The 18,421-nt window shown below is 34.9% G+C and overlaps 3 protein-coding genes across 3 annotated transcripts; 2 read left to right on the top strand and 1 right to left on the bottom strand.

The window, feature by feature from the left end:
• Positions 1-491: 491 nt before the first annotated feature.
• On the bottom strand, positions 492-2,192 carry LOC116120611 (GDSL esterase/lipase At2g23540). Its single transcript, XM_031406577.1, has 5 exons — positions 1,865-2,192; positions 1,642-1,772; positions 1,280-1,528; positions 926-1,181; positions 492-818 (listed from the first exon to the last, which is right to left on the bottom strand). Exons 1-5 carry the CDS (start codon positions 2,118-2,120, stop codon positions 595-597), a joined length of 1,116 nt encoding a protein of 371 aa, XP_031262437.1. The 5' UTR covers positions 2,121-2,192; the 3' UTR covers positions 492-594.
• A 2,140-nt stretch (positions 2,193-4,332) lies between these two features.
• LOC116120614 lies at positions 4,333-7,685 on the top strand. The gene is made up of 5 exons (XM_031406579.1): positions 4,333-4,764; positions 5,013-5,249; positions 6,211-6,294; positions 6,524-6,653; positions 6,741-7,685. The coding sequence occupies exons 1-5, from the start codon at positions 4,532-4,534 to the stop codon at positions 7,506-7,508; spliced, it is 1,452 nt and encodes a 483-aa protein (XP_031262439.1). The 5' UTR covers positions 4,333-4,531; the 3' UTR covers positions 7,509-7,685.
• Positions 7,686-13,252: 5,567 nt separating this feature from the next.
• LOC116120518 lies at positions 13,253-17,168 on the top strand. The gene has a single exon (XM_031406466.1). The coding sequence runs from the start codon at positions 13,836-13,838 to the stop codon at positions 16,680-16,682; it is 2,847 nt and encodes a 948-aa protein (XP_031262326.1). The 5' UTR covers positions 13,253-13,835; the 3' UTR covers positions 16,683-17,168.
• Positions 17,169-18,421: the final 1,253 nt, after the last annotated feature.

The raw sequence follows: 18,421 nt of genomic DNA, 5'->3' as shown, positions 1-18,421 counted from the left end.
TTATCAATTTAGTATTGCTAAAGAAGAGAACTCTTGAACCTTTTCGCGTAGCCCTGTCCTCTACTATAAATTGGTGATGCTCTTATTTAAATATGTTATTATTCTGTCTAGTTAAAATGAGACAGATCGCCACTATGCAACATAAAATTTATTCATAATAATAACATTTTAAAAGAATTATTGGTAGAAATAGCAAATTCTTAAAGTCTCTGAGTTAGCTAGATTTTAGATCAATCTATATAGTATTCGTGTGGTCAATTTAATTAAGCCTTAAGCAGCATACCCTCTTTGACAGTTGCACTTGAACAAGTAAAAAGCATTCGTGTGGAATTCATTTTTGTAATAATCTAAGCGGATCAACTACCACCACCTATATTAAATTTAACAGCTCGAATTTGATTAAATTCTTTAAACAAAAAATTCAACTCAAAACTCATTAGAAACTTGAAATAAACAGACAAAACAAAACGTAAAAAATAAATCCCCCACAGTAATAAAAGGTAGTTCAATTAATTAAAACGATGTCACTTCTGGAAGAAGCAAGCAGGAGAGAGGAACATAATGCGCACAACATTAGTTACATTATGATCACAACTAGATATCTCGAAGCTGTCGAAGATTGACAGGGGATATGTATTTTTTGTCTCCATCGAGGAGTTGTTTTGCAACAATAACATTAGCGGCTTCACTTGGATGATAAGGGTCCCAGAATACGTGCTTGGACCGATCTTCACACAGACTAGACGTTGGTCCACAAGGAATTATCCCTGCAAATTGCCCCCCATTTCCACAACAAGCTTTACTTGATGTTGTAAATCCTGCATCAACCGCATTCATTTTTAACCACTGTCATTATTATTAACTTCACAAAATGTTGAATGAAAAGTGCAGCATGTCTTTATTTTGATGGGCATGATGGACTTACCGTAAGTTTTGTAATTTGTGATAAGTTCCATAACGAGATCATAAACATTGGCATGAACAAATGTGGATCCAGGGAGTTTTTTGTTTAGTTCTTTGAGTAGATCCTTCAACCTGCCATTGTACTGTAACGCTAGCTTATTAGCCAAATCGACACATTCATTTTCGTTCAGTTGGTTTATGGTCTTTTGATAAGGTATGCAACCTATTGGACCAACGTTTCCTATCACAAACTTCCGAGCATCCATTTGGTAAAGCCTCTGTCATCAACAATATATCAATTATGACCATCACCAGCAGGACTAAATTAATAAAAGATCGAAAAATTTAATAAGAGAGATTGGTTTCATCTACTTACTGTAAGTTGAATCTTTAAGTGATCGATCATGTCGTCAATAAAACCATCTGGGCTTTGAGATATTCTAGCTCCGATAGAAAGAACTGGGAGAAGATAATTGTTTAGAAAATCATTTGCTCCAATTGTGATAGAGAAGATGGATTTCTTCATAATATAATCTCTTGCCTTGCTTGGACCCAATAATTTATCAAACTGTTTTCTCGTGATATTGAAATAATCAACCTGGATATCCATTCCTACCCTATTAACCTGCAACATATATAAGGTATAACATTATTATTAGATTACGAAAATAGGAAGTTCATCACGTCATATATAGAATGAAGTAAAAATGATAATATTATATAGAATGAAGTGCAGACAAATATTCTTCCAGTTGCATTCATGATCCCTCCTCCTCCCGAGGCATAATTCACACCATATAATATAGCTTTTCCAGTGGAATTTGGAGCCAAAAAGGGAACCGCATAGTTTGGTTGTCCCAGTTCTTCTCCTGGAAAGTGAAAACAATAATAAATGAATTAAATACAAACAAGGAAAACTCGAATAATAACATGTTTTCTTGATATTTAATTAAGAGCTTACCTATAATATCACCAATGGTTCTTCCATTGGTATACCTGCCAGTAGGGTTTCCATTAGATGCTTTAAAATCAATTCCATTAGGACGAATATTTGCCTTAGATAACGTTGGTAAATAGTTATTATTTCCAGCATCAACTAAGGAATCACCAAAGATAAAAGAAGCCCCGAGTGATCCATTATCATTAGCTGCTTCTGTCAAATAGCTCAAGCTGACGAAGAAAAGAACCAAGGCCGCCTTGTAATATTTCATATTCATGTCTAGGCTAGCTTCTGTATTGGATTTGGTTATGAAATAAAAAAAAATAAAAAAAAAAAACCCTTGTGAACATGTTAGTTTTCTGGTGTATAAATACTTTGCTCCTCGCAAATAGAAACAAAAAGAGAATCCATGGATAAAACTTGTAAGCTTGTGTTTAATGAGGTGCGTTTGGTTTGACCCAGATAGGACTAATTGCTGATAGAATTTCCATGTGGTAGTTCATCAACATTGTGTATTTTCTCAACGTGTTATGAACTTGTGGATTTTGCTTTTGCAATAAGCAAATGTGTCACAAGGTCAAAGAAAGCCCTTTAATACATAAGTTACAAAGTCTTTTTATTATAATTTTTTGGAACAAGTAGAGTGCTTTAAATCAATCATCGTGACGTACTGGTAAAGCTGAATTTAGATTTGAGAATGCTCTGGCTTCTAAGAGAACATGGTGGCTTTGGGTCTAGTAGTTGAAAAACACTGAACAAATTCTTACCACTATCTCGTTCTAAGCACCTTCCCCGTATCATATAACATCAAATTAGCAGTCTTCATTTCAATAAATAAATTATCAGAACAAGATCAATTTAATATTAAGTTAAACCCGACAGTATTAAGGGACATCATAGCCAAATTGAAGCAATAAAATGAAGTTCAAATTTGAAGTATTGAATTTCGATAATAAAATCATTAATTTTAAATAGATAAATTGGTGGATGTGAAATCTCATAGCCCTAGATTTCTGTCACAATTAAAATCATAGAGAGTTAGAGACATAGAATAGAATGGAATTGGGCTGGAAGTTGATATAAGTTGATGTGACAATGGTGAGGTTACCCGATAAAAGCCCAAAAAAGTAACCATATAAAGCAATATGACAAAGCCCAACTGCCCAAGAAAACTCTTACAAACAAGTCTGGAAATGAGCCCAACAGACGCCTGCTGGCATTCCATCCTTCCTTCGACCTATCCGAAAGAGAATCGATACTTATTCTTCTTGACTGTGAATATCGGAATAGGGCGAACCGTCCCATGGATATCTTTCCTTCAGAACAAACATATTCAAATTAGGCTCGGTCAACTAGAATGTGTACTTATTATCTCTTTTGTCGGAGACGTTCAAATCGAAAACGCTTTAATAATTATACAAACTATTCGAAACCTCCTTCCTGTTAGAGTTTTGTTCTTTTTTAAAAAAGTATGTTTTTTTTTTTTTCGGATTATTCTCTCTCGCACATCTGTGAATGCCCAATTAAAATAAACGTTCTTGAGTACAAACCCCATTTTTCACCACTCACATCATCCATTTTTTTTTATATAAATACAAGTACACATCTAACATGGTGCCCTTTAAAAAAGTTCCAAAAAACAACCAACTTCTATCTCTACCTTTCCCACTAAATCACAGGAATAACATTGGTTTTTTGGGAGATTTTTTTTGAAAGAATTTAGTTTTAAAAGGTATATGAAATGTCAAAAATATGTTTAGTATATAAAAAACAAAAAAAAAATTGTGTTAATTCAAATTGGGTTGAAAATTCACTTTTTTGGAAAACTGATGAACAAATTTGAGCAAAATTGAATAAACTCGAGTCGTTCAAGTCCATTTACTCGAGTCTAATCGCTCTAACATCGCACGCTTGTACAATAGGTTAATATCCTTATACTCCACTTGAGCAACTAGACTCGAGCGACCGAATTCGAGTGACTCAAGCGACTGAATTTGAGTGACTCGAGCTTTTGCAATTTTTCTAGAAAATCAGTTTTTCTGATTCAAGTGTTAAAAAGTGAGTTTTATTTTTCTTTTTCCCCTGTATATGCAATATTTCACTTATATTAAAAACGCATACAAACATGATATCACTAAGAAAGAAAAAAAGAGGAGAAAGGAAGAAATAAAGTGAAGTGATTTGAAGGAGAAGGGCAAAATCATTCAGAATTTGCATCAAAGGTCTTACACTCTTACTTACAAAGACAATTAGAGATGAGTTATTTTTTTAGTTGGATTCTTAACATAGGGTCATCATAAATAATTATTTCTTAAATTTGCCCGAATTCATTGTATTGGTAATTTGGTAAGGGGGTTTCTAATAGTTTCTGATAGTTGCTGGGTCATCTTGTGGTTAGCAATATATTAGGGGGCTGAAGGGTCCTAAATAAAATTTGAATTTTTTCGATCCAAATGAAATTGAAGGTCTGTTTGGTTTGGTTAATAGGAATGGCAATTACAGTAATTTACAGAACCCAATGCAACTTTCCAGTTTGTCCCTGTCCTTCCTCCGAATGTTGGTGGCGTTTCCATAACCAAATGACCAGGCCCCTGCTCCTTATTTAAGTTGAAAAACTCGACCGTTAGATAAACACCAAACAACAGCAAGAGAAGGAGAAAGTGGGAGTGAAATCTCATAAACGCAGCGATGAATAAACACCCTCAAACCCACCACGCCGATGGCCAAAACCCCCCTGCTATCTCACTCTATGAACAGTCGAGGGATCAGAGAATCAAAGAGAACCTCCAAAAGATGCAAAAGCTTGGCCTTGGTGACCTCTCTCTCAAGCTCAAGTCTCTTACTACTCCTAAACGTACACCCAGAAACACGACTATCTCTCATTCACCGCGAAACACTGGACCCGTCCGTCGTTCTTCCAGGTCACTTTATTACTCATCTCACTATCTTTCACTTCATTTTCATGTTTGGTTCCTTCAATGTTTTCTATTTTTGGGTTTAAATGTTGAAACAGTTGGAAGACAAAATTTTTGAAAACAAAATAATAGGTTTTTTGGTTTTTCTTATTTGGTTATATTAGCGACAAAACAAATGATATTATAGTTTTGCCGATTGACTGGCTTTCAATGGTATTTATTACTTTTTTCTGTTTCTGTTGTGGGTGGTTTAGGTTGCAAAATGTGACACCGATTAGCTACTCTGAAGTGGTGTTGTCCAAGAAGGATAAGAGTTTGGAGGACGAGGATGTTAAGTTAAGAGAGGGTCCAAAGCCAGAGGTTTATACAGAAGAGCATGAGAAACTGTTGGGTAACACTGAGAGAAGGTGGACATGTTTCGTGGATGGGTATGGAGGAGATGGAAGGAGAATTTATGATGCAGTGAAAGGAAAAACTTGCCATCAATGCAGGTCTGGTTTACTGCTCTGTGCTAAAAATTGACGATGTTATTTGTGGATTCAGTGCTTTGAAGCTTATTAAAAATATGCTTTCTGTAACAAGAAAAATATTGAAAAAGTTGTGCAAACATATTTTAACCTTGTTAAATTTGACTTTTGACAGCCTTATATGCTACTAATGATCTGAAGTATACTTTTGACAGCCTTATATGCTACTAATGATCTGAAGTATAAAAATTGCTAAGGTTGCTTTAGAAGAAAGAGAATTATTGATGACAAATTGATTCATTAGTTTGCCATATTTCCAAATCTCTGATTGTTTATGGTTAACAATTTTTTGAGGTTCCTAAGGTTTTAAGTACTTTTATTACAACTAAGTCATAGATATATTTTACTAAAATGGGTCGTAGTGAAAATTCAAAACACAAACTATAGAATTTATATGAAAAAGAACATCGGCTTTTTAGGAAGAAAAAAGTCGCAGAGATTTTAACTTTTGAATTCATTCATCTATTTCTTTCTTTCTTTCTAAGAGAAAGATTGTTCTTTTATTTTATTCCTTAGCTAGGAAAGATTCAACAAATCCCACAATCGTGTAAGGAAGATATTTTTATCGAATGTCATATTTGAGAATCTATTTCCCATGGCTTTTGGAAAGAGAAGTGCACTAACCTTCTTCACTCATGTGTATCGATGGTGGGAAAAAGATTTATCAACATTTTACAACAGATATGATAGGGTGATTTGATAACATGGATCATGACTTATTAAACTGCGTGGTGGAATAGTATTTTAGGAGTATTTAATTTGAGATACTTTGTTTAATACTAGAAGTTGCCATTTATTTCTGTTAGTGTGAATATTGTACACCTGTTTACATAATTTAAGGTTAGTGGTACATGAGATCTATACCCTTGACCTAAATGAATAAAATTGGTTTTAACTCATCCAGAAGGTGAATGCTGTTTTGCAGGCAGAAAACTCTTGGTCATCGTACTCACTGCAGTCAATGCAATAAGGTCCAAGGACAGTTCTGCGGAGACTGTTTGTACATGAGGTATAACTTCTTTGTTTTCTGTCTTGCACCTTTGCATCTCAAATCTCAATACTATGAATTCCTTAAATAGGGCTTGGTGAACTGATGGAATAAAATTTTGAAGCCCAATATTTATGTCTCATATTTTTAAGCATGTATTCCTATTATTGATTGATTCCCAATGCCATAAATGTACTAAGTCGTGAATTTTTTTTCTTTCACTACTATATTTTTTTTCTTTAATTCGTAGATATGGAGAGCATATTCTTGAAGCCAAAGAGAATCCAAATTGGATTTGCCCTCCGTGTCGTGGCATATGCAACTGTAGTTTCTGCCGGCAGGATAAAGGATGGTGTCCTACTGGCTCTCTTTACAGGAAGGTATTCTCTTAATGAATGTGATATTTCTCAGATGCTTTATCCTTACTTTTGAAACACCTTAGCTGAGCCGTTTTGTCCAACATCCAGATTTCGAGTCTGGGCTACAAATCCGTTGCACACTATCTTATTCAAACTCGACGCTCACAAACAAATTTGGAAAAGGATCCAGAAACTGAAAATCAAGTTTCTGCAAAGCGATCACTTCCCTTTCCAAACACAGAATCAAAGGATTCTCCGCAGTTTGATGAAAATCTGCTTGGAACAGTTGGGCTTCTAGCTGAAGACAGGAAAAAAGAGGATGTAAATATTGAAAAACACAACAAAGTGCAAGTCAATCCGATCTCTGCTTGTAACTATCAAATTTCTACAAAGAGATCATTGCCTTTTTCAGATTCAGAAGAAAAGTCTGTGAATGATAATATCTCTGTGTTTCAATTGGAAGACAACCTAGACAAGGGTGTCAAAGGTGAGCAAGAAAGGAAATTGAATGACACTGATGAAAAACATTATTATACCAACAATATTCCATTGGAAAGTTGCACCAAAGCCAAAAAGAAACGTGCTGCCATTGAGCCAAACCTGGACAGTATTGCTGGCAGATTAAGGCGTAGAAAAGTTAATGACCATGAAGACATGGATTCAACAGCGGTGAACAAAATGAATTTGGATGTTAATCAGGCTGTGAGCAACATTTTGTCAGAGAAAGAATTGGAGAAAGAGAAGGAAATGCAAATTACTGATGATAACCATGGTTGTCCAAAGCTTCAGAGCAAACCTGCTGTTGCTATTGGAAGCGAAGACCGAGATTGTGAGAGGTTGGCAGATGTTAATGATAAAACATCTAACATAAAGTAAGCTGTTAATGATATCTTATTAGAAAAGGAAGAAAGCACAGTCCACAACACCTATCCAAGACAGTATTGCTAGAAGATTGAGGCCTAGGATCAAAGCAGCATGAAGATGGATGTTAACTTTTTCTGTTGATGGTAACACTATTCTTAAAATCCTGTTGCCACTGGATATAGTGTTTAGGGTGTCTGCATGACTGGGTCATGCTAAACTCATATTTTGTTGTCACTAAATTTGGATAGAAAATTGACTTGCAGGAATGTCAATTACTTATTGTTACTAATAAGTGCGTTTCTGGTCATTTCAATAATCAATCTGCCTGGCCTCCTCTATGTGGGTAGAATACAGATTTAGGATTGACAAGTTGTGTATCAATGCAGCAAAAAAATTATAAGCACATTAGGGGTTCCTAATTAAATTAAGTATCAGGTTATAACATGCTCCAAGGAGACAAGTATTGAGTGTATAAATTTGCAAGTTTTGTGAATGTAACAAAATATAATACTTGACCAAATATATTCACAATTTGAATAAACCAAGCTCCGACTTGCAAAATATATTTGTGAGTAAACTTGTAAACGTGTTAACATTAGGGGTGTTTAGAAAAATGCAAAAACTGAACTAAATCGGTAACCAAACCAAATTTTTGGTTAATCGAAAAGCTGGTTCGGTTTTGGTTCATAGAAATTGAAAAACGGCATTTTTGGTTATTGGTTTGGAAAAAAATGCAAACTTGTTTTATTAACCGGTTTACAATATTATATATATATTATAATATAAAAAAAAATCCTTAAACCTAAATCTCATTTACATATGTATGAATATTTAATTTTTATTTGTATATGTATTGTTGATGTTTACAATTTAAATCAGGAAAAATAAAAAAAATAAAAAAATTAGTTTAAGTCTTAAGGGAAAAACCGGTCAAAACCGGTTAATCGGTTTTTTTTAAACGGTTAATCGGTTTTTCAGTTAATACTGATTTTTTCCTAAACTGGTTCAGTATCGGTTAAGAAAATTCTTGAATTGAAAAACCGGTCCGGTTCAAGAAAATATTTAACCAATTTTGAACACTCCTGGTTAACAACTTAACATGCCAAGATTTGCACATAAAACCTGACTTTCTTATAAAACAAAAATAGCAGCCCAAGAGAATCGTGATCATGGATATGGGCCTATCCCATAGTTGCCAATTTCGAAGGTGTTTTGGTTTTAGAAATTAAAAGCAAAGCAAAACTACTTATTTAAAGTAGAAAGGTCAATGACATGACCAAACACAGAATGAAGTAATGTTAAACACAAAAATAGTATAAAAAATATGTTTGACAAACGCACGGAAGGGAACCCTTGTTCTAGTTGTCAAAAACATGTTTTAATTGCATGTGTTATGAGAAATATGTTTGTAAAAAATGTCATTAAAAACATTAAAAGAGTAGTTCAAGTCGAGTACTTAACCTAAGAAAGTTAACGATGCCAGCATATTGTAATAAAGAATATGAAGTATGAAAAGGCGAAGCATCAAAAAAGTATAATGCATATTCATCCAATTGAAATCTTTTTGGTATGAATTGGGGGGTTATCAAAAGAAGAAAAAAAAAAAAAAAAAAAAACAAAGGTAAATCCATAAAGCAAAAGACATGAATGATTACAAAAACAAAACTCATCCCACTACGCAACTAATTGTGATTTCAATCAAAATGACTTTTAACAAAGGTTGTGTTCTTATTGCCCTTAAAGTTGAGCATTTCAATTACATTGCACGGACAGAGACACCACATCCTCCCACTTTGCCCATCCTCAACCGCTTTTTTTCTGCTCTTTGTTGCAGGTAGAGGTAGGCATATTGAAAATATTCTGAATTTAAATCCTTACGACTATTAATAAAAGGTAATTATTAAAGGTTTATCTAACCGTTAGCTTCAGGTTTCGGAGAATTAGTTAAAATACGGATAAATTGACCCAAATAACTTTGAATACCAAAAATGAAACAAAAAAAAAAATTCACTCAGCATAACATAAATAAGTCTATTGTTCATTGGAAATGTTAATAAACAAGCATATGGAAAACGTTTACAATTAAAAATATCCGTAGCTGTGGCTTGACTAAGTTACAATGAGTGAGTAACCAAAAGATTTTTGACTGGTTCATCAAATCACCATCATATCATATCTCACTGCCTGTGTTCTTCATCATCATCACAACTCACAACTCACCGTAACCACACGTGCTGTCCACCTTCTCTTTGATTGATGGATTATGCCGTTGACTTACCTTATCATTAATGTTTGTTTCCCGGGAAATTCAGAATCTTCTCATCACATATATGAAAGGAATTGGTCATATTTTCCATCATAATTTTTGTTGATATCTTTCTTCCGAGATTATGTATCCTTTTTCTTAGGACGTGAGAGGCATGGCATTGAGACGAATTCAGTTTTTAAATAGTATGTGAATCTTTGTTAAGATTTTGTTTGATGCGCTTTCTTTTAATATGGTTTTTATTAGTTTAATTATTTATTATAGTGTCCACCAGTGGCATTAAATATCATCGTGAGAAAATTATTGGTTTATTTTTTTTTTAAATAGTATTATGATACTTGAACCACTTGAAAACATATATTATTGTTTAGTTTGATAGATTAAAAACATTTAAATTATTGGATTTTGAAAAGAAAAGAGCATGAAATTATGAAAGAAAGGTTTACATAGTCAATAAAGGATGGCAATAATTTGAATTTAGAACAAGTAGGAATAATCTCCATAGCTTGGGATCAACGCACTACTTAACAATAGCAAGCTTCTTCCTTTTAAAATTCATTATGATTTGCCAAAAGTAATTAGTTANTTTTTGTTGATATCTTTCTTCCGAGATTATGTATCCTTTTTCTTAGGACGTGAGAGGCATGGCATTGAGACGAATTCAGTTTTTAAATAGTATGTGAATCTTTGTTAAGATTTTGTTTGATGCGCTTTCTTTTAATATGGTTTTTTATTAGTTTAATTATTTATTATAGTGTCCACCAGTGGCATTAAATATCATCGTGAGAAAATTATTGGTTTAATTTTTTTTAAATAGTATTATGATACTTGAACCACTTGAAAACATATATTATTGTTTAGTTTGATAGATTAAAAACATTTTAATTATCGGATTTTGAAAAGCAAAGAGCATGAAATTATGAAAGAAAGGTTTACATAGTCAATAAAGGATGACAATAATTTGAATTTAGAACAAGTAGGAATAATCTCCATAGCTTGGGATCAACGCACTACTTAACAATAGCAAGCTTCTTCCTTTTAAAATTCATTATGATTTGCCAAAAGTAATTAGTTAATTAAAGTTAATGTCAATTTGATTAGCATAATGTTTTCGGACAAAACAAGTCAATTTGATTAGCAGAATGTTTTCGGACAAAACAAGTCAATTAAAATCATCAACACAGTAGTATATTGATTACAGTTCAGTTGAAAAATACAACTCAATCTCACAACATTTTCTTACAATCCTAACGTGATAGCAGAGTTAATATTGTCACGTCAGCTTTCATCATATCCAAGACATTAAATGATTTTGACTAAAAACAAACGATCCTTCCTTCATAAAAACAATCGTCTCTTATGAAGAAACAACTATTCCTTCAATTAGGTATGACCATTTCTTCAATTATAAGGAACAACCGTTCTATAAGGAATGAACGACCATTCCTTCAATAAAGAATTATCATTCCCTATGAAGGAACAACCGTTTTTTAGGTCTAGTCAAAATTATTTTATGCCTAAGTGTGGTGGAACTGACGTGACAATGCCAATTCAATTACCACGTTGGGGTTGTAACATAAATTTGTGAGAATTAGTTGTGGACGTAATGTTTCATGTACAACTGTTTAACCTCGGAATATGAACATAGTTATGTGATAGCTCTTTTGAATTTCCGACTTTACTGAGCTAGTAAGCTTTACTCAACTTGCACCATCCAAATAAAAAAAAAAAAAGTGTGATTTGGCTCACCCCAAATTTTTTTTTTTCTTTTTTGGGTTAAGTAGCTCACCCTATTTCTTTTGAGTCAGTTTCTGGGGTTTTGTGCAGCTGTTGAGGAGATGGAATCCAAAGGCAATATGTTTGAATTATGTATTAATGTTAACAAGTAAGATCAAGAGCTTGTAATAAAAATGAAGAAAAGTGCATAGGAGAAATAAAGTTGATAGACTTTTGGGGTGAAATATGTAGTGGGTGTCATTGCTTTTAGCTTTGACAAGAACAAATGTAGCAGATAAAGTATTATGAGATACCAGATTTTATGTACATTACAATTTGGAACAAAACATTCTACTTTCAATTTCAATAGGGTCAATAACAATAGAACGTCTGAAATCTTTTTCAAAAAAGAGACAAAAGAGTCCCCACTGCACCTAACATCTTTAATATTGGATTAAAGCCATCACATTTTTAACTACTTTCATTAATAAGTGAGATGCACTTTATAAATAAATTCATCTAATTTATTAAATATAACCTGCTATTCTAAGAGCTGTCAGTCCTATTTTAGGTCCAAGACAATGTAACATTCCATTTTTACCAATCTTCATATTCATCTTTTCATGCCAAACTAAAATCGAATGTTTACCTCATAATTATTATTATTATTTTTTTTATAATCGAGGTGTTTGAGATAACTTACGCATAGCTTAACTAATCTTCTAAAATCTTGTAAGATTAGAATTATCGACTGGATAAGAGTTTTAATGGTTGTTCTTATTAATAACCAAGATAGGACTCAAACTCAAGACAATAAAGTTTACATCATAATTTTTATCCTGGATGCTTTAAAACTTTTTTATTAGAGGCTAGCATCTTGGAATATAAATTAAACAAACAAATTCTTATTGTTTTTTAATCCCTCTTGCTAGAGTTGACTATAAGTGTCGATTTCTATTTGTTTATCAGTTAATAATGGACTAAAATGTTTTTAAAAAATATTGAAATTAATTTGTATCCAACTTGATGTTCCCATCTATAATAAAAAAAAAGATATTATTTGCAAAAAAATTTGTCTTCTTCCGGAATTTTTTTTTTTTGACAATTTTCTTACTCCTGACCTGGCCAAAACTCAATCAAAGCTCATAAAATACACACCACCTGCCACAAGCTAGAACCAAAAAACTAATTTTATACTAAACACCAGAAAATTCTGGATTTAAGATTTGATAGGATTACGCAGATGACATGAAATTCACTGAGAATTATCGTAAACATTCATGCAGAAAAGGCGTATAGTCAAATCATGATAACATTTACATCTTTTTTTGCTCTGACCTGTGTGTATAAATAAAACTAGTTTGATGAGTCAAATGAATAGCAGTAAAAAAATGGCAACAATGACAACAATGGAAACAGTTTAAAAACCAACTGGTGTTTTGTAATTGAAGCAATTGAATTGAGAGATTTAAAGGTGCCTAGTTGGACAGAAAACAGCTTTTACAAGCCAGCTGATTATTTGACTTTTAGCTATGACTGTTCAATGTTCATAGGAGAAGAGAATAGCATAGATGGGTCCTACCATAACCCATAATAATATAAAATAATAATGAAAATTTGCACAATAAATAATAACTGAATAATAAATTAGGAAAACAGTAACAGCACTTAGCGTTTTGGTTTGTGAAAGTCAATGTCCTTTCTCACTGTTTGTTAAAGAGAGGTTATCGTGGAAGATTTCGGAGAGAGAAATAGTCAATGTGAGTGGTGTTATCAATACCAGTATGTTTTTGGATTTTCTTCCTCTTCTTAAAACTGAATGAGCTTCGATGCATGTGCAGTGGAGAGGCTTTTTCTTAGCTTTTATTTCTTTTGCAGTGAACACATAAAAAGGGACAATTTTTCTTTTATTTTTTCTATCAAACCATTTTCTTTTTTCTACATTCATTTTTCAGAGTGTTCTCATGTTGGTTGTGAGTGTTTCTCTGTAAATTTTGGGATCTGGGTTTTGTGGTCTAGGGTTTGAGACTTTGACTCTCTTTCTTTCTTCCTTTGGGGGTTTGACTTTCTTACTTTCTGGGGCATTTAATTTCAGTGAGTTTTTACCTGAAATTTGTTGAATTTGATCCACTGACTCACTTGTGTCAACGTTTCTGGTTTGGGTTTTTCTCTAAATGGAATTCTTGTAGATGGGTTTCTGAAAACATTTATTTTTAGGGCTTTCTTGATCTGGGTTCAAGATCCGTTATTTTTGTTTCCTGGGTTTGTTTTAGATGGGCTAAAAAGCGAATTTTTTTAGTTTTTGTTAAACTTTACCTGATTTTCTTTTCTGGGTTTTCTGTAAAGTTAGATTCTTGATGCCAATGCATCTTTCACTGTGGAAACCTATATCTCACTGTGCTGCTCTAATCTTGGACAAGAAGAGCAGCAAGAAAAAAGATGGGTCTGATTCCACAGTTGATATTAAGAAGAACCCATCAATTCTTCGTAAACTTGAGGAGAACAGGCTTAGAGAAGCGCTTGAAGAAGCCTCCGAAGATGGCTCACTCATCAAATCACAAGATATCGAGTCCGAGTCTCTTGCCAATCAAGAGGAGAGCTTAGGCCGATCAAGATCTCTTGCAAGACTCCACGCTCAGCGTGAGTTCTTGCGAGCCACTTCTTTGGCTGCGGAGAGAATTTTTGAGTCAGAAGATAGCATTCCTGACCTCAGTGAAGCTTGGAACAAGTTCTTGACAATGTATCCCAAATATCAGTCATCTGAGAAGATTGATCATTTGAGGGAAAATGAATATTCACATTTATCACCTAAGGTATGCCTTGATTACTGTGGATTTGGCCTTTTCTCTTTTGTCCAGACTTTGCATTATTGGGAATCTTCTACATTTAGTTTGTCTGAGATAACTGCTAATTTAAGTAATCATGCTCTTTATGGTGGTGCTGAGAAAGGAACTGTTGAACACGATGTAAAGGTTAGGATAATGGATCATTTGAACATACCTGAGAATGAGTATGGTCTTGTTTTCACTGTGAGCAGAGGCTCTGCTTTTAAATTGTTAGCTGAATCCTACCCGTTTCATACCAACAAGAGATTATTGACCATGTTTGATTATGAGAGTCAATCTGTGAATTGGATGGCTCAGAGTGCTAAGGAGAAGGGGGCAAAGGTTCAAAGTGCATGGTTTAAATGGCCAACTCTTAAACTTTGCTCTACTGATTTAAGAAAGCAAATTTCGAGTAAGAAGAGGAGGAAGAGGGATTCTGCAGTTGGCTTGTTTGTGTTTCCAGTGCAGTCTAGAGTTACTGGGGCTAAATACTCGTATCAATGGATGGCACTTGCTCAGCAGAATCATTGGCATGTCTTGCTTGATGCTGGGTCATTGGGCCCTAAAGATATGGATTCGCTTGGATTGTCATTGTTCCGGCCAGATTTCATCATCACATCATTTTATAGGGTGTTTGGATATGACCCTACTGGCTTTGGATGCCTTCTAATTAAGAAATCTGTGATGGGAAACCTTCAGAATCAATCTGGGCGTACAGGGTCTGGAATGGTGAAGATTACCCCTGAATATCCTTTGTACCTTAGTGATTCTGTTGATGATCTGGACAGATTGACTGGAGTTGAAGATAATGAGGTTGTTGCGAATGGTGATAAACCATCCGAGATTCGCCCAGGTACTCAGTTGCCAGCCTTTTCTGGTGCATTCACATCTGCTCAGGTGAGAGATGTATTTGATACGGAAATGGATCAGGACAACAGTTCTGACAGGGATGGAACAAGCACCATATTTGAGGAAACTGAGAGTATCTCTGTCGGGGAAGTAATGAAAAGTCCAGTTTTCAGTGAAGATGAGTCGTCAGACAACTCATTGTGGATTGATTTGGGTCAGAGTCCGTTGGGGTCTGATAATGCTGGGCACTTGAACAAACACAAAATTGCCTCTCCCTTACCACCCTTTTGGTTCAGTGGCAGGAAGAACCACAAGCGACTCTCTCCAAAGCCAACATCAATGATGTATGGCAGCCCAATTTATGATGACAAAGAGGTAAACCTGGGGCCAAATGGTGACCACCATGTGCTCTCATTTGATGCTGCCATTCGATCAGTTTCGCAGGAATTGGACCGTGTGAAGGAAGTTCCTGAAGAAGAGCAATTTCCAGAAAAAACCCCTAATTCTCGAAGTAACAATAACGGTCTAGGCCGTCCACCTGTTCAGGAAATTCAGGAAGAACCTGGTATCAGCAAGCCACTTTCTACTGAGTCTGCATCCAATTCTGCTATAAATGGTTCTCTTCTCAATAATTCAAGTTCTGCTCTGCAGCATCACAGCTTAGCAAATGGCTTGAGCTCTGAGATTTGCCCTGAGATCAAGGAAAGTGCGATAAGAAGGGAAACAGAAGGTGAATTTAGGTTGTTGGGGCGGAGGGAAGGGAATAGATATACTGGGGGTAGATTTTTTGGTTTGGAAGATAATGAACATCCAAGCAGGGGGAGAAGGGTATCCTTTAGCATGGAAGACAATCGCCGAGATCGTTTAAGCCATACTTTGGAGCCAGGAGAAGTATCTGCTACCAGCGTTGACGATGAAGACTACACCAGTGATGGGGAATATGGTGATGGACAAGAGTGGAACCGCAGAGAACCTGAGATTATATGCCGGCATCTTGATCATATTAATATGTTAGGTCTTAATAAGACCACTCTCCGGCTATGGTTTTTGATCAATTGGCTCGTGACCTCATTGCTGCAACTAAGGTTCTCTGGTTCAGATGGTGAGAGCAGAGCAAATCTGGTTCACATCTATGGCCCTAAAATAAAATATGAAAGGGGTGCAGCAGTGGCCTTCAATCTGAGAGATCGAGAAAGGGGGTTGATCAATCCAGAGGTTGTTCAGAAGCTGGCAGAAAAAGAAGGTATATCTCTGGGCATTGGTTTCCTCAGTCACATTCGGATCTTGGACGCTCCACAAAAGCAGCGCTCGGGTCTCGAAGATACAACACTGTGCAAGCCAATGGAGAATGGTCGACATGATGGGAAAGGTGGATTCATTAGGGTTGAGGTAGTTACAGCTTCTCTTGGTTTCTTGACAAACTTTGAGGATGTTTACAAGTTGTGGGCTTTTGTGGCAAAGTTCCTTAACCCTGCCTTCATCAGAGAAGGCGGCACACTTTCAACTGTTGAAGAAGATTCAGAGACATAAGTTATGTAACTGTTGTAGATGAACTTAGTACAGTTTGAAGAAAGATGGAATCTTTTGTGCACGGAAAATCCACATAGGAAGTCTAAGAGTTGAAGCTAAAGATTCAGATTCCCCCAGAAAGTATTACAGTATTACTGCTGTGTGGCATGGTTTTTTGGTTCTTTCTCAGGCTCTTGTATGCAAGAGTTTGAGTCGAAGCAAAAGATTCAGATGCTCCCAGAGAGTACTAGAAAGTTCTTACTACTGCGGCGTGGTTTGTTTGTTCTTCCTAGGGACTCTTGGATACAAGGCGGGTGAATTTGCTAATTCAGTTTGCTGCTTGATATTTACTTTTTTCTTTTTGTTGGGTAATTGTAGAGTTGGCTTTAGATGTATGTATCATCCCAGAAAGTCTTCTCAGAATCAGAGTTATAAGGGCACAATCTTCTTCATTTAACTTCCTGCTTATGCCCTACAGAAAATGGAATTCCTTGCTATTGTAAACAATTAGTTTATTTTGCCTGCTGCAGTTTTATATAATATACAGTGGCATGTTCACTACCTTGAATTCTAGTTTCAATCTGCAGATTCGTAGTCTACACGTGACGGGAGTTGTTATACTTGGAGGAGGCTCTTAAATTTGATGTAATTGGACTCTTCAAGTAACATTTTTCTGGGAGTCAATTTGAATTTTCTTTGTTTAAATTTCTGGTCTTCTGACAGGGAAGGAACAGATCTTATTATATGGTAAAGCTCCCAAGTATCCTCCATTGCTCCAGAACGTTGTTCTATCATATATGGCTGGGTACCGTAATTTGCACAAAATAATGTTCGGTCTTTTGACTAATATTAAGAGTTTGATGGGAAAATCTGTCTTAATAGTTTAAATTCATGATAAGCATTATGTCTTAATCAGTCTAACACATATATTCATCAGGTCTTAATCAGTTTACGTAAGTTGAAGTTGCTGATACAAGAACACGACTTGCACAAGATAGTCGTTGTTACTGACGAGTTTTCTAATTGAACCCGGCTTGAGCTAGTATTATTTGAGGATAGATTAGGTGAAATCAAAAACCAAGGAAAATGTGACACGTTATTGAAAAGAAAAAGATATTCCTAGCATGATATAAAGCTCATCATCAACCTAGAAAAAGTGAAAGAAACTAAAGTTTGGCTGATTCAAGGTTATGGGGTCTCTTTTCTCACATCAATTATCATAATTGGGCCATACCCATAAAGTTTTGTTTCCCATTGTCATAATAATTAAATGGTACGTATCATTCTACTTCTTTTTCTCTCTTTTGCTCTAGCCTCTAGTAGATTCTTGTGCTCCAGGAAAGCTTCAATGGCTCTGTTTACACAAAGTTCCATTTGTTATGAATATCTACTGCAAACTTTATTTTTATTCTGGGGCCATCCACCGCAAACTTCTTTTGATAACATGAAAATGATTATAGACCTACTTTCGCATAAAAGAAACAAAACCGACAAAACCTACTCTCTTCTACTGGATCTTGTATTTTTCATACGGTAAGTAAACACTATTATGTTATTATAAACAAGATTGCATAACGGGACGAGTGATGCCAAATTTTTTACCTGTTTTGACAGCCCCTGGTATGGACATGGTAAGCTGTCTTCTGAAGAGAGCTTGGTGGTTGGTGACAGTGAACCGTTGACAAACTTACGCAGCTGGCTAAATTTAGCATGTCATCATCGTCAACATCATCAACTAATATCAACCAAATGAATAAAAA

Source organism: Pistacia vera, unplaced genomic scaffold, assembly GCF_008641045.1.
Source record: "Pistacia vera cultivar Batoury unplaced genomic scaffold, PisVer_v2 Contig94, whole genome shotgun sequence".
NCBI classification, from domain to species: Eukaryota; Viridiplantae; Streptophyta; class Magnoliopsida; order Sapindales; family Anacardiaceae; genus Pistacia; species Pistacia vera.
This window is presented reverse-complemented; position numbering and strand designations above follow the sequence as displayed.

Bases quoted from the DNA above. Each gene is read 5' to 3' on its own strand.
- LOC116120611 (XM_031406577.1), bottom strand. From the start codon at position 2,120: ATGAATATGAAATATTACAAGGCGGCCTTGGTTCTTTTCTTCGTCAGC. The intron at 1,773-1,864 runs GTAAGCTCTTAA...TTCACTTTCCAG, and splicing joins AACCATTGGTGATATTATAG to GAGAAGAACTGGGACAACCA. The intron at 1,182-1,279 runs GTAAGTAGATGA...TGTTGATGACAG, and splicing joins ACTTAAAGATTCAACTTACA to AGGCTTTACCAAATGGATGC.
- LOC116120614 (XM_031406579.1), top strand. From the start codon at position 4,532: ATGAATAAACACCCTCAAACCCACCACGCCGATGGCCAAAACCCCCCT. The intron at 4,765-5,012 runs GTCACTTTATTA...TGGGTGGTTTAG, and splicing joins CCCGTCCGTCGTTCTTCCAG to GTTGCAAAATGTGACACCGA. The intron at 6,295-6,523 runs GTATAACTTCTT...TTTAATTCGTAG, and splicing joins GGAGACTGTTTGTACATGAG to ATATGGAGAGCATATTCTTG.
- LOC116120518 (XM_031406466.1), top strand. From the start codon at position 13,836: ATGCCAATGCATCTTTCACTGTGGAAACCTATATCTCACTGTGCTGCT.